The 16,511-nt window shown below is 41.6% G+C and overlaps 1 protein-coding gene across 4 annotated transcripts in view; it reads left to right on the top strand.

The window, feature by feature from the left end:
- The window catches only part of bcl9 (BCL9 transcription coactivator), an 85,328-nt gene extending 69,815 nt beyond the window's left edge, over window positions 1-15,513 (top strand). For 3 of the 4 annotated variants that reach the window (XM_052545559.1, XM_052545560.1, XM_052545558.1), the window contains exons 4-11: window positions 842-1,236; window positions 3,584-3,918; window positions 6,586-6,696; window positions 6,968-7,127; window positions 8,002-8,101; window positions 8,217-10,512; window positions 12,542-12,826; window positions 12,930-15,513. In XM_052545559.1, coding sequence (XP_052401519.1) covers window positions 899-1,236; window positions 3,584-3,918; window positions 6,586-6,696; window positions 6,968-7,127; window positions 8,002-8,101; window positions 8,217-10,512; window positions 12,542-12,826; window positions 12,930-14,047 — 4,743 coding nt within the window. In that variant the 5' untranslated portion in view covers window positions 842-898 and the 3' untranslated portion in view covers window positions 14,048-15,513. The remainder of the gene's footprint in view (window positions 1-841; window positions 1,237-3,583; window positions 3,919-6,585; window positions 6,697-6,967; window positions 7,128-8,001; window positions 8,102-8,216; window positions 10,513-12,541; window positions 12,827-12,929) is intronic. The other variant, XM_052545561.1, reaches the window with a different exon arrangement.
- Window positions 15,514-16,511: the final 998 nt, after the last annotated feature.

Genomic DNA, 16,511 nt, shown 5'->3' on the forward strand with positions numbered 1-16,511 from the left:
TGTTCTTTTGCAAACAACAAAATCCACCAGCTAACTCTTTTCAGTCTATCACACGCCTCCATCTGAGATGTTACACGGCCACTTGTTTTCAACAAATCATTCTTTTGGTGGCCTTCAGTTTGACTCTTCAGTGAGTTTTGGATGATGGCCACTGTCTGGTAGATTCACAGCTCCACATTTTCTCACCTTGAACTTCAGTGTTTTGGAGAATATGCAGTGACTTGAAATTTGCTTATATTCTTGGTCGTGACTGGTATTTTATTTATTTATTTATTTAATATTATTTTTTGAGTAATCGGACTTGGACGTGTTGGTAATATTGCTTGGTTTTCATGGTGCTGTAACTCGGTGTGAATGTTAATAGCCACTTCTAGTTATTCAGACAGTTATGGAACATGTCTGCACAGGTGGACAAACAAGTAAATGTGACTTGGAGTTAGTTGCATCAGAGCTAATGTAGGTGTGGCAATGCGAGGAGAAAAGTAGGCTTTTATACACTGCCATTTACTTGTTTTTGCAAGAAATTAGAATTTTTAATTCAGCAAGGGTACATAAAATTGATCAAAAGTGACAAAGGCATTTAATAATTTTGCAGAAGATTTACATTTCAAATAAATGCTGTTCTTTTGAACTTTATATCCTTATGAAAATTCAGCTTTGCATCACAATAATAAATTACTTTTTAAAATGTATTCAAATAGAAAACAGATATTTCACAATATCAATGTATCTTTTAATTGAATAAATGCAGCCTTAGTGAGCAAAACCGACTTATTTCAAAAACATAAAAAACCCAAATCTGACTAAACGAACTGTTCTTTGCTTGTTTGTTTGTGTGTAGTGTGGCCAGGGGCTGTGAGGGCTCCTCGGGGAGACTCCAGACAAGCCCACACAGAGAATGCTGGAGGTGCAGGAGGAGAGACCAGCAGCAGCAGCCACGGCAAACACCGCAGCTACCGGAACCACAGGAAACGCTTCGGGCAAGAAGGAGAGGGCCAAAGAACGGCAAGAGGAGGGCCAGGACTGCAGCAGCCCTGTCGCAACCCCCAATACTGGGCCCCGGAGCACCCGGGCCAAAGCTACGCCCAGCACTACACACACACACTCCCACACACATACACACACCCCCAGTCCCCACCAGCACTCTACTGCTCCTGCCTCTGTCGCACTGGGACTGACGTCAATGCATTCCAGCAACCCCAAAGTGAGGAACTCTCCATCGGCTAACACTCAGAGGTGAGAGAACCGTACGTGTGCACGAGCTATTCCTTGAAACCAAAGTTTTATTATTTTGTACTGTTGTATGTGTATACATACGCTAAAGAAAGAAATGTATATTTTTATTTATCAAGGATGCATTAAATTAATCGAAAGTGACCGTGAAGACATTCATAATGTTACAAAATGTATGTTTCAAATAAAGGCTCTTCTTTTAAACTATTCATCAAAAATCATATAAAAATGTATCATGGTTTCTATAAAAAAAAAATATCAAGCAGCTCTTTTCAACATTGGTAATAATTAGAAATATTTGATTCTATTTGCAAATCGCCATCTTGGAATGATTTCTGAAGGATCGTGTGACACTGAAGACTGGATTAATGATGCTGAAAATTCAGCTTTGCATGAAATTACATTACATTTGAACCACTGTTGTCACATGGGCCACTTTAATGATATCCTTACTACCTTTCTGGGCCTTGAACGTGTCAGCTGCATTGATGTCTAAGCTCTCGTATTTCATGTAGTATTGCATATATCCCTAATTTTAATAAAAATAACGGTATTATCTTATTCAACCCTAGTTTTATTTCCCTGGGTAAGTGCCTAAACAAACAGTTTTAATGCAGTCAGAAACAGTTGTGGATACTATTAATTCACCACTATCTTGTATTAAACTGTTCTTAAGTGTATGAGGAGTAATTGTTGTTTTAATTTCTCCCAAATGGAGATGCACCACACCAGCAAATAACTTTCTGCTCACTTAATCGCAATTCCCATCCTCCTTATGGCCATTGAGCTGTCTCTTATAGACAGCAAACCAGTGCGAGCTGAAGTAACTGTGGCGTAAGTGCAGGGCAAACTGTGCCCTAAAGGCAGCGGTGGACCTGGAAAGCTTCCAGAACCTTATTGAGCATTTGAGAAACTGACCCACTTCAGCTCAGCCAGAGCGTGCACATCCCGCCCTCTGGACGTTGGTTCCAAAATGGCTGCTCTTGCTGATTCACAGATCTGGAATTGGTTAAGGAGTCGGCAGCGAGGCTCCTGGGAGTCCTTCAGTGAACGCTGTGGCCCATGGCCTAATCACAACCCATTCTGTGTATGTTTGCGGCTGCTGTCCAAAGCGTTTGGATGTTCTCTGAATGCTGGAAAATGTTTTGCATTGTGCGCAGAGCTCTGAAACATGGCCGTGGCCTGTGAAACCAGTACCTCACTTTTGGAAAGCAGTTTGCGCTTTAAGGCTGACATTAGTATCCAATATGAAAGCAAAATGGACAAGAATATGAGTTTTACTGCCAAAATCAAAGGTGTCCAACAATGACCAGCCCTTATCGTTGGCGTGTAACTGGTTTCCCCAGTATCCAGGCGCAGTGGACACATTGCTTTGACTATAGATGGAGGCTAGTGGGGGATCTGGTTTGACGAGTTTTGATTAAATATTAATCCGGCAGTCTGTCAACAAAGAACAGGGCTAGGACAGAAGGTCGCTGAGAGTATTGTAATTGCGTCACTGGTAGACGAAAAGATTTCTCTTCTTTTATCAAATGGCATGTTTTTAGGGTGTGGTGGCTGCAATCGGTCAGTCAGCTGCTAAGGTATGACTTACTCATCTCCGCTTTTTTATTCTGGCCTTCTGGTATTCTTTACCAAAGAAAGGGAAGTTAATAGGATTCCGCTGGTTTTCTAACGGCAAAGTGGAAATGGCAGAAAAATTGTTTTCTCAAATCTATCAGGGTTTTCACATAAGTATTAGGCAGCAAAATATAAATGAATCAGAATATTAGAACGATTTCTGAAGGATCATATGACATTGACTGGAGTAAAGATGCTAAAAATGTAGCTTTGCATCACAGGAATAAATTGCATTTTAAATTGATATATTAAAAATATCAGTTTAATTGTTTAAATGTAATAACATTTTAGAGCATTACTGTTTTCACTGTATTTTTTATCAAATAAATGCACGTTAGTGAGCATAAGAAACTTTTTCAAAAGAATTAAGTACTGATTAAAAATTATTTAACCTTTTTGAATGGCAGTGTAAATTTTGTTAAATATTCAACAAAAATTGAAATGTATAAAACCTTTTCAATAAAGTTTGCAATACTAATGCTCAAATTATCACGTAAAATTACACATTAAAGCTTGTAACACTTAAACGCACGATAACACCATTGTACTTAATAAAAAAAAATGCATGATGTAGTGACAATAAGGCAAATTACGTAACCATTAATAGGCCCCAGACTCTGTCAAATTTGGATATTATTGATGACTTTTAAAATGAAAAAAATTGTCTGATTACCATCCAAACTGTGTGCCCTTGGTCAGTCTCACCCATTTTTCCTTTTGCTCTTCTCAGCAGTCCGAAATCCAAGCAGGAGGCCATGGTGAGGTCGCCACCCGTGATGTCGCCCTCCAGCGCCGCACAGATGGACTCCAAACTGCCCAACCAGGGAAAGCAAGGGGGTGCCGGCAGCCAATCACAGCCTTCTCCTTGTGAGCCCAAGTCGCTGAGTGGAAGCCACACACCCAAAGGTCCCCAAGGCTCCATTGGGAGTATGGGACTCAAAAATGGACAAGGCCTGAGTTCAGGCAATGGGGCAAAAGGCAAGATTAAAAGAGAGAGAAGCACTTCAGTGGAGTCATTCGAACAAAGGGATACAGGAACGCCAAACAATGAAGGGGACCAAAAAGGTAAAATAAAATGTGATTTTTTTGTTTGTTTTTCATAAGCAATTTCAATTATGAAGCTGGTTCAGAGTCCTTTGATTTCATAATGTATCATTCATTAAAGGGATCATTTACCACTATGGTTTTAGATGACATGTAGTGTGGTTTTAAGCATCTCCAGTATCTTGCATTACTTTATTGGTCAGGTAATTATATTGAGCGGTTTCATGATGTGCAGTTATTTTTGTATGTCTTGAATATTACAATCATCCTGTGGTACAGAGTGATACTGTTACCACCTTGCTTTGACATTGAATGGACATCAGTTTTCTGCATTAGGCCCATTCTCAGGAAACATTTTTTCCCCCCCTTTCTGTTTAAATTAATTAATTAATTCCAAAAAAATTAAAAATGTTATGGCTGAACTTCCGAGTAAGAATATTTGTCTCACATCAGGTCCATGTACTGTAGCACTGTAACCTGCATAACACAATGAGACTAGCGGTCAACCAAATAGTTCTTGTTATCATTATGATTTAATTTCCAAATTTCAAAGTACTGCCTCCAATGCTTAAAATGTGGTCACAGCATTGCAAAGTACAGTAGTTTTTAATTTATTCTCGCTAACCCTTAAGCACTTGGTTACATTATGCAGCCCTCTCACAGTAGGGAATTCTTTTACTTACAAGTTTGGCAGTATCTGGTTATTTTGTTGTTATAATTCGATGAAATTACAAAACCTTAAAGGAAAAATTATTAAACTTGATAATTCTGTCTTTTGTTTTATGGGGCCAGTCCAAATAAATGCAATTAAAATCCGTATCAAGAATACAAGATGGTCTTGTTTCGTTTTTTAAATGTAAATTTTTTTTTTTTATATATATATATTATGTAACACATTATAGTCAAAGATGCAACTTTTAATAAGATGGAATGCAAAATGCATGTTAGAAATTTAAATGGACAGGTGGATTACTCTGGATGCATATTCGGTCTTCTTGTGTCCGTACATAGAATATGACAAAGCCATATTCCATTGTGAATGACCTTTTAATGACCCATGATGCCAACACGCACCTTATCCCAAGGGCCACACATTTTCGCTGGGTTTCTTGTCACAAGTAAGCGTTTGTTTGTTTGGCAGGGCTGTAGTGGTGCATGAAGACATTCACACCCCTGTATGTTTTCTAGTAGCAGCATCACAGGATAGGCCTGCTTTAGGAACACCAGGGAACAAACCATTTGGTTTGCTGAGTGAGGGGGGGGCCACCTTGCTTTTTTAAGGTTGGTGTTCCTGACAATCTGAAGGACCCCCTGCTGGTTGTTAATGCCTCTGCATAAACATATTTCAGTGTGAGCCTCAAGCATTTTTTCTTCTTTTGTTTTCGTTTTAGAATCTATTTGTTAAACCAGCTTTTCCCCGTTTAATTTTCTTCATTGGTAATTCTTGATGTGCAACATTAAAATCTGTCAGTCGATGTTTAAATGTTTTAAATGCTGATGTTGTTGTCCAAGTCAGACAAGGGCTTGTTCAGTAGCAACCTGTTTGGTTTTCTTTGTGTACCAATGTTCTTGTATGCTCACAGGGAGACAGCTTGTAAGTCTGTTTGGCATGCGTGTTTGTGTTTGTTCAAGCTGTCGAGAGTTTGCTCTTGCCGTTTGAGCAGTGTGTGTGTTGTCTGTACACAGGAAGTCTTATATCTCTCCTTTTGACCTGAGTCCCGACTGTGTCCTAGTTTCAGGGAGATGTTGTGGTCGGGGAACTAACCAGCTGGATAGAAAGTAACAATAGTGCTACTGTATTGTCTCTTTCAGACCTTGTTCACACCGTCAGTGATTATTTTCTTTCTTCCTCCTCACTGGAGGTCAGCTGTTTTGTTTGTTGTAGGTGTTCCTTTTAACTCCTGGATGCCATAGTGTTATTGGTGGGCTGCACAACTGGCCATAAATGTTAAAAACCTGACCAAATATGACAAGCATTTGCAGTAGAAAATAAGACTTTTTTTTTTTTTTCATTTAATTTTTTGTTAGTGTGTTAGGTTGTAGATATAAAATAGCGTGTGTTTTTGAGCATTAAACCTACAAAGTGCTATATGTGCATTTTCTTGGTTTTTATTTAACTGTACATTTCTGTGTGCATCGAATATTTGAAACTTTTAACCACATAATTGGTGAAACGTGTGTGGATGGGTTGCATACAATTATTGTACTTTCACTTCTCTAAAACCTGTGGTTTCATGACATTTAATGGTGACTAAGAATTTTCTACGTTGTTTTATTGTATTTTTTTCTTGAGAGAGCATTGTGTGTATTTTGGCTCAAAGTTGTCCAAAGCTCATTTTAAGCCATCTGAGACACCTTTAAAAGTTTCAGGACAGCCTAGATTAGTCAACATGGCATGAGGAGAGGATGCCAAAGGAAAGCAGAGCACTTTCCAGACAAACGTGGAATTTATAATGAATAGAAATGCACATTGTATTCATGTTGATGTAAAATTTTAAGAGTACTGTTGTTCACAAAGACTAAATCTAGCCTGGTACTGCAGTACACTGGTATTTTGTTGTATTTTCTATCCACCGTTGTGTTTGAGAAAGAACCCTACAATTTATTAGTAATTGACTTCCCAGCAATAGAAATTGTATGACTGTTTCATGAACGTCATGGTAATCCTACTCTTCTGTCTCTCTAAAGAAATGGGCAATAGAGCGAAAAGGTTATGTGTTGGAGAGCGACGGTTGCCATACAGCGGTGCAGATTGGTGTTCAGGGGGAGAGAGTGAAGACGACGACGCAGGATTCTTCAGTATGTGGTTTCAGTATTTAGTTTTTCATTTATAATAAAACTAATATAAATTGTAAAACAGGTTTCACCTTAATTTATGTATGAATTATTGTCACCTGGTGGCACAGATTTATTATGTAATAATAAATGCATTTGTGATTAATTCATTTTACAAACTAATGAAATTTAGTCTTAATGCAAAAAAAGCATTATTTAATAGCGATTGCCAAAATGTTATCTTGTTGTGTATGCTATGTGATTATATCTGTAATGCTTCTTATGTTTTGCACAGACTGTAACTCTGCTGACATAAAGCCAGATCCAGTTGCTCTTTCTGCTTCTACACCTACTCATAATACAGTTGGAGGACAGAGCACAGCGTCTGAATTGGGGAGTGGGCAGAAACCAGGGTCAAAGGTTGTTTACGTCTTCACCACCGAGATGGCCAACAAGTAAAGATTTCCTGATTGTTCTTAATAAATGGTGCTTTTCACAATATAATTGTGAATGTTTGCTAATGTTTTGTACCCTCAGGTGCACTGTTAAAATGCAGTTGTTCTGTTAAATCATAGTGCCAGGATTTTGTCAGTTCAAAAAAACAAATCCCTCTATCACTATCTCTCTTTCACATTTCCTTTTTGCTGAGGCAAGAAATGTCTAAAAGTAGTAGTGGCTAAAGTTGAAATAGTTTGAGCACTGACAGCAACATGTTTGCCTAAACTAGACCCTTAGATGGCAGATATTAGAAGCCAAAAGTTAGTGACAGGATGTGTCAGAAACTTTGTCAGATGTTGTGATCATAACGAAAGTCTCCCACAGAACAGTGCCATAACTGCTCTGCCATCACAATAGATGGGACTGAGCCCAGTGTCAATTTCTTGTGTGACTATTTGTCCATCCTTTTTTAGCAATTGTGTGAATGTGGCTATGGCCCGCTACATGGACAGTCACAGTACTCATTATTAGTATGTAAAGTAATGGGAGTGAAATAAATATATTTGGTACCTAAAGCTGATGTGATTTCTGAACCATTATCATCACTGAACAGAATTGCTAAAAAGTTTTTAAATTGCTTGAGCCAGTGTTTTGCTTTGTCTGTCTATTTGGCATGCTCAAACAAACAGAAATTTTACAGTAGTGCCATAGATACAGATTGCTTACAAGAAAATAAACAGTTCTTCTACATATTAAACTGGGATTGGCAAAAGTGTTTTACGTGAAAATAAATGCACACTTCAGCTTTAAATTAGATATTAAAGCGAATACTGTATTTGGTCAGAAGAGTTATGCAAAGCTTTGACTGTGACTATTTTCTTCCCATCTCAGGGCAGCAGATGCAGTCATAACGGGACATGTAGACAACATCATCACTTACCACGTGAATAATATCTCTAATGGCAAGGGTGGAAAGCCCCAGCTCCCCCTGGTAAGAAAGGACATCACTGAACTGTGATTACACTAAATGTTAAGAATGTTTGCTACTAAATGTCAAGATTTTCACAGACATATTAAAAAGGTCTATTTTATTGTGTCCATTTTAGAACAATCAGATTGGATCCCTCAGAAGTGACACTAAACAGCAAGGAGTTCCGTCCCAGCAACAGCCCTCATCTCTCGCCAGTGATCAGAACCACCAAGCAGCCTCTAAAGTAGCGCAGCCAGGCCAGCAGCAACAACCTCAAGCGCAACCCACCCAACCTCAGCAACCAAGCCAGGGGGCAAAACCAACTAGCCTGCCTCCAGACAATGCACCTTCAGCTGGTATGGACTCTAAGAGCCTTCCTAGCAGTAGCCCACAGGATGGTGCTGGATCCCACGATGGTAGCAACTCTGCAGGGACACCTGGTAGCCAGGCCTCCAACCAGCCTCCCAATTCTGGCCCTCAACAGAGCTTTCCATCCCTAGATTTACCTAAAGGGGTAGATGCCAAGCTCACAGCTCAACACCACCAGCAGCTGGCTCATGAAATCATGTCTAGCATGGGGGAAAACCCTGAGGGCCTTTCCCAAGAGCAACTTGAACACAGGGAACGTTCTTTACAGACTTTACGTGATATACAGCGTATGCTCTTCCCAGATGACAAGGACATGGCTGCCATGGGCCAGGGGAACATGGGTGGACCCCTGCCCAATTCTGCAATGATGGAAGGAGGACCCAAGAAAATGGAACAAGGGCCTCTCCAAGCCATGATGGCCCAGTCAAAAAGCCTTGGGAAGCCAGGTGGTCCAGGAGGCCCACGTCCAGATGGGCCTCCCTTTGGTCCGCCTGGTCCTAGAGACATGCCCTTTTCTCCAGATGACCTTGGACCCCCTCCACCAGGTCCAGGACCTATGAACTTGCATCCAGGTCCTGGTGGAGAGCATGGAGACCATATGACCCCAGAGCAGATGGCCTGGCTAAAACTGCAGCAAGACTTCTATGAGGAGAAGAAGCGCAAACAGGAACAAATGCAGCATAGGCCAATGGGAGACATGATGCTTAATCAGGGTGGACCTAGAGGAATGATGCGAGGTCCACCACCACCCTACCAGATGAATCATGGAGAGGTGTGGGGCCCTGGTGGCCCTGAACCATTCCCTGACCAGATGAACATGGGCCCCAGAGGGATGCATCCACACATGCAGAGGATGCCTGGCTTCCCTGGCATGATGAACCCTGACATGGAGGGAGGGCCTAATACTATGCCCAGACCTGGAATGAACTGGCCTGATGATATGCCAAAAATGGGGGATGGTAGGGGATTCCCTCCTGGGCAAGGCATGTTTGGAGGTCCTGGTGGGAGGGTGGAAAGATTCCCTAATCCTCAGTCTGTACAGGAAGCCATGTTCCATCAAGGTATGGGTGATAAACAAGGCATGGGTCTGACGCCTGGTATGATGATGGAGATGAATCGAATGATGGGTAATCAAAGACCCATGGAGCCTGGAAATGGAGGTGGCATGATGTTTCCTAGAATGCCAGGTGATGGTCCCATGAGCCCCTCATCAAGAATGGAGTTTGTTAAAGGTCTTGGTCGAGACATGAATGAATTTGGTATGGGACCTGGAAACCTCAATGTAAACATGGGTCCTGGCCCTCAGATGATGAACCCTAAGATGAGAGATCCGCCAATGAACCTTAGTCCAGAGGAAATTATGAAGATGAGGCAAGGTGGAGGTCCAATGCCTGACAATGTTGTTCCTTCACAGAGAATAATGCAGGGGCCTCCTTTCCCTGACCAGCCCCATGCAGGAGACCTCAACATGGGTCCCAACCGACAATTCCCTGGCATGGGTCCCCAAGGCCCTGGAAATCCTAGAGGTCCCAGAGGCGAGCCACCCTTTGGACCTGACCAAAGAGGAGGCAGTATGGGTGGAAATGGTCGTCTTAGTCACATGCCTCCTTTACCACCGAACCAAGCTCCCAACAGTTCAGGGCCTCTGCCTGGCCAGAGAAATATGAGTCGCAAGCCCTCAGACCTGAATGTTCAGTCTGGCCCTGCTAATTCACCCAACATCAATGTCAACCCGCTAAAGTCACCAACACTGCGGCAGGTCCAGTCGCCAATGCTGGGCTCACCATCAGGTAACCTCAAGTCTCCACAGACGCCATCCCAACTGGCTGGTATGCTAAGCGGACCATCAGCGGCAGCAGTAGCAGCAGCAGCCATTAAGTCTCCTCCCATGATGGGCTCAGCAGGGGCATCACCCGTCCATATGAAATCTCCTTCACTTCCTGTCCCCTCCCCTGGCTGGACATCATCACCCAAGCCACCCATGCAAAGCCCAGGAATCCCTCAGAACAACAAGCCTCCCCTTAGTATGACGTCACCAAATATGATGGGCAATGTAGAGCAAGGTACAATACAAATTCCTGCCTAAACAGAGGTCTTTATTATTCATGTATGTTATACAAAATTACTTTTTAGGCAGTGTACTTTAGGACTGACACTAATCTACCACTTTAACACTATCCCGATACTTGTTTGCAGATTCAATATAAATTGCGATTGAGTATTGCGATTATAGAACTGTTGCCATTCGATATTACAATATATTGTGATTTCTGTTTGCTTATTAAAGACTAGACAATGGAAAATACTTGATTATACCCTTAAAATATACAGTACATGATGAGTCATATTAACAAAAACAATGCATCACATCTTTCTGAACTTTTATTTTAGGAGCATACACTGTGTATATTTTAAAGTACCTTGAACTATAAAACTTTCAAGTACCAAAACCCTGAACTTGCACTTGAATATAACAGTCAAATGTTCACCAAAATGAGAAGAAAAAAATGAAATAAAATAAAGTGCTATGTTACTTTACATAGTAATGTTTTCCCAGCAGTGTGTAAAATCCAAAGTGTTTCAACACTTGGGATTTAAATGTGAAGGTGCAGAAATAATTCTCAAAGAGGTTTGATCCTTGGTCTCCATCATGGTTTTGCTTTCTCATGCTGGCTTGAAATGGATATGACATAATAATGCAGTGGCACTGTGCACGCAGACGGCTCCGCATGCTTTTAGATCTTTTTTTGCAATGCTTTGAATTCATATGCCGATTGATCTGCTGCAGCTTCAAGTCAAACACGCCTATACATTTCTCCCTCTGTTGGGATAAAAGCGGTAACTTTTCCCCACTACCTCTTGGGAAATGTGAAATAATTAAATATAAATTGATTCTCAGGTAAACCAATCGATTTTTTAAAAAATCGTTTTAAAACAATTGTGGTATTATGTTTTTTTTTTTCTCCCACCCCTAGTGTACGTAGCATTTTTTTTTATTTTTTGTGTGTGTGGATAATTTCTGTTAATCGGTATGTACCAGTGTTGGTCATTTTTGATGGTCCCCTTTAGAATTTAGACATTTGGTTGACTATAGTGGTTGACTAAAAGTGACTTTGCAACTACACGTAGATCACTCATGCTTAAAATTTGCTGACACATTTTATTGGTTCCCCAACATTGGAATGTTGAAAGACATTCTACTGACTATAAGTCATTTTGCATATACAACTTATTCTGTTAACCCTAACCATGACAGTCAACTAATACTCCGACAGTTAGTTGACAGATAGTTGAACAGTTAATTTTCAACTATCTGTTGAAAGTCGTGAAGTCATGGCCTAGTGGTTAGAGAATTTGACTCCTAACCCTAGGGTTGTTCAAAACTCGGGCTAGCAATAACACGACTAGGTGCCCTTGAGCAAGGCATCGAACCCCCAACTGCTCCCCAGGCACCGCAGCATAAATGGCTGGCACACTGCTCCGGGTGTGTGTTCATAGTGTGTGTATCTGTGTGCACTTTGGATGGGTTAAATGCAGAGCATGAATTCTGAGTATGGGTCACCATACTTGGCTGAATGTCACGTCACTTTTCACTTAATTGTACTCAATGTCTAAAGCAGAGGTAGCCAACCCTGCTCCTGGCCATCGACTGTCCTGAAAAGTTCAGCTCCAATCCTAATCAAACACACCTGAAGCAACTAATTAAGGTCTCCGGGATCACTTAAAAATTAAAGGCAGATGTGGTTTGATTAGGGTTGGAGTTAAACTTTGCAGGACAGTCGACAGTTTGCCAGGAGCAGGGTTGGTTACCCCTGGTCTAAAGGGATCATCTAAATAACCAGGGCTCTGTTTCCCAAATGCATTTGACGCCCAAGTAGATCGTAGAACCATTTCTTAGCTCGGTTAAGCTCTTGAGAACATGGTTTTCATGTGGTCTCAATTATTCCTGCTAATTATACTGATACAGCAGGACCTTTTTAGTAATGTTTTTTTTTTAGAAGCGATTGACCTTAGAGGTGTCAAATAAAATGTCATTGGTAAAAGCTTTTCCTTCTATCATCCTACATATCCTCTGTCCTCTTCTGTTCTCAGGTGGTAATCCTCCTCCCTCAGCTCCTCCCTCCAATAGTTCCTCCGGTCAGCCAGGTGGCATGAATGTGCCAGGAAGTCTTCCATCCAGCGGCCCCTACACAATGCCCCCAGAGCCAACATTATCTCAAAATCCTCTTTCCATCATGATGTCCCGCATGTCCAAGTTCGCAATGCCCAGTTCTACGCCCCTCTATCATGATGCGATCAAAACTGTGGCTAGCTCCGACGATGACTCGCCACCTGCTCGATCGCCAAACCTGCCATCAATGAACAACAGCATGCCCGGTAAGGACTATAAGAGTTAATGAAAATGCAGCAGGATTTGGTTATGGTGGCATTTTATGTAGGTCTTTTCCACTAATTCAAAATAATTTGGTTCTCTTTGTAGGTATGGGTGTGAACCATCACCCAGGTCATCCTCGAATGATGACACCCAACTCTTCTGGCCCCATGCCTTCCCTCAGTCCAATGGGGATGAACACTATGGTCTCCCAGCCACTTTCACATGGCATGCCAAACCAGATGCCATCGCCCAATCCCATGGGCCCCAATATGCCTCCTCACTCTGGGCCTATGGGTCCAGGCATGATGCCTCATGGTATGATGATGAACCCAGTCTCCCAAGACCCTGGCATGGGCAACAACCAGATGATGCCACAGGGCCGTATGGGTCTTCCTCACCGAGGACAGGGTTTCCCTCCAGGACAGTCACCTCCACAGCAGGTCCCCTTTCCTCACAATGGTCCCGGGCACCAGGGTGGTTTCCCTCATGGGATGGGTTTCCAGGGAGAAGGGGGCCCACTGGGCAGGATGGGCAATATGCCTCATGGACCTGGTGGTGAGCCAGTTATGTGTAAACCTAACACTCCAGGAGGCCAGGAGTTTAATAACATGCCGGGTGTCTTTAATGACTCTGATCTACATGAGGTAATGCGACCAGGTGCGTCAGGTATCCCAGAGTTTGACCTTTCTCGAATTATCCCCTCTGAGAAGCCTAGCCAGACTCTGTCCTACTTCCCTCGTGGTGGAGACGCCCCTGGTGGGAAGCCACCACACCCGTCTGGCCCACCTGGCTTTCCCCACATGCAGGGGATGATGGGTGAGGGCAATCCGAGGATGGGCCTCCCCATGCAGGGAATGGGTGGTCCTCCTGGTCCTGGACATATGGGACCACAGGATATGCCCATGGGCAATCCAGGCCACAACCCCATGAGAGCCCCAGGTTTCATGGGTCAGGGTATGATGGGGCCACAGCACAGAATGTTGTCTCCTGGTCAGCAGCAAGGAATGATGGGAGGCCCTGGAATGATGCAAGGAAAGGAACGGCCAATGTACAACCACCCTGGCCCTGTGGGCTCTCCTAACATGATGATGTCACTACAAGGGATGAGTGGTCCTCAGCAGACTATGATGATGCCCTCTCAGATGAGGCCTCGAGGAATGGCAGCAGACATGGGCATGGGATTTAACCCTGGACCAGGAAACCCTGGGAATATAATGTTTTGAGCCTCCACTACGGTTATGAACAGTCGGGAAACCGTGTAACCAGTGAAATAAAAACCTTCGTAATGAAAGACAAAAAGAAACTAGATTATCAAGCAGATACATGTGGAAACCGGGACATTTTCTGTGCACATACACACCCTGACACCTGGTTAGAACAAGGTCTATAGCTTGCAAAGTGATGGGTGTCCATCACATACACATGGATGTGTTCACAGGGAATCTTCTACAATGGTAATGTCATTTAACAGGTGGAAGTGTGAGAAGCTAATTATGCTTTCCTCAAAGTTGGGCTCAGGTCCGGCACTGTTTGGAAGGGACTTTTTTTCAATAACTTGGGAATGTATATGGAATTTACAAGACCGACTCATGTCCAGAATATTTGTTTGACACTGTGGACAAGATGCCACATATAAAGTCTACAGCAAACCAAGTATGAACGTTTAGGGGCTTCATTGTACTTTTATACATAGTTGGAAACCAGGAAAGATTGTTGAAAAAAAAAAAAGTCCAAGAACTGAAAGAATAGACATAAAAGTGGAAAAGTCAAGGAACATTTTGTCACAAGGTGCACCGTCTTGGCTATATGTTTACATCTTATCGCATCACTTCCCTCCAAACAGGAAATGCTCTTTGTATGTGTGTACTGTACTTGTGTTGTTAAAGGGATTCTACCAGTGATTTCTATAGTTTTTTTTTTTCATCTTCATTTGTAAAGGGGGGATTGAGGTGGTTGTGCGTGGACAGTAGGTGACACAACAGCACCACAAAATACTGTGGGGCGTACAGAATATTTTAAATTTAATTTTTTTTGCTACTCCAGTGTATGATAAAACCAAACTAAGACCTCGTACAGATCATAGTATTATTAAAAAAAGCACAAACAAGAATTAACTGTAAAGAATAAAGTGTTTTGTTTTCTCCTTTTTTTTTACTGTAGAGAAAAACACATTGACAGTCAGTAGGAGCAGAAATCAGATGTATGCAGTGTGGTCTCCCGTTCCTGTTTTAGAAACCGCTGTAAGCTGGTGTGGGTACAGGTGACGGTGACTGTGGAGGGGCATTTTTGAACCCCATAAACCAGCAGCACTCCGTTCTGCAGTGACGCTCAGGCTGCCGTCTGCATATCCGTGTCTGTCAGACAGTCATGCTGTCGCTATTTGCCACCACTGCGGAATACATTGAAAATATTTTTTGGTTTGTTTAATTGCTTGGCTGTGTACAGCTATACAGTGCAGCACTGAACATCTGAGCTACTGGAGGGTGGGCTCGCTCTTTTTTTTTTTTTTTTTGTAGAAAACAAATGATTATTAAAACAAAAACAAAAAAGCTAATAGGTTGTCTTCTTGTCCCTGCCCCTCCTGTGTTGATGCTCGTCATGTGTAACTCCATTGAATTTGGTACTGAACCACTTCCTAAGGCTGGGCTGTGGTGTTGGACGACAAATAAAATATATTGTTTGGTATAAAGCGTGTCAATGCCTTTGTGTGTATCGCGTGGCTACTAATGGTCTTCCTCTGCCTCCTAGTGGCAGGTTGTTTTCTTTAAAACATTTTTTTTTAGCTACCTAGACATGATTATTTAGAATCTGTTATTATTAGTATACTGGCAGTGTTTCACATATTAAATCTGGCTTTGTATTAGGTTTTTAAAGCTATAATTTGGCACTAGAATTTTAGTAATGTACATTCCACAAGATGATCACTCCTGGGCAAGTTGCTTTGCATAAAATTATCATGTAAATCACAAATTTGGGAGTACTTTGGATTTATGGAGAATCTCCATTTTGCTATTATTATTATTATTATTATTATTATTATTATTATTATGCAAATTCTTTGGACTACTCTCTTATTGGTAATTTAAATCAAAATTATAAAAAAAATAATTAAATGTAAAAAATTATGTTTACAGATTCTATATAGTCTGCTTATGCATATGGCAGAATTACAGGCAAAGTGCATAAAAAAATGGCATATCTCAGTGTGTATTATTCTCACTTCAGATATTAGCAGCTTTAAGTTATGAATATTTTCAGTTACACTTACAGTCTTTGATGATAGTTGTTCATTTGTTTATCTAGTGAATTCATGCTTGTTCGACCATGGCTGGATTATCTTGAAAGGGGACCAGTCCTATTCCAACCTCAGTGCCTTTTATCAAATTCTTTCAAAATGCATGTTTGCTGTGGTGCAATAATGATCCAGCATGTTGCTCTTGAACAGACGGTGAAGAGTGCTTTCCATCTGCAAAGAGACTAGTTCAATTTGGTCCCCATTTATCCACCAGCACAAAATGTAAAGCACTTGTGTCAGGATAACAACAACATATGACCTTACATATGACTTACACCGAGCATTCTGATCTACTGGCTAGCATGGTATTGTAGTGGAGAGTGATTGCGCCATCTAGTGGTAGAAGTGACTTGATTGGTTAGATTTGACATTAGTGGTAGGGGTTTTTGTGT

The sequence above is a fragment of the Carassius gibelio genome, chromosome B1, assembly GCF_023724105.1.
Source record: "Carassius gibelio isolate Cgi1373 ecotype wild population from Czech Republic chromosome B1, carGib1.2-hapl.c, whole genome shotgun sequence".
Classification (NCBI taxonomy): Eukaryota; Metazoa; Chordata; class Actinopteri; order Cypriniformes; family Cyprinidae; genus Carassius; species Carassius gibelio.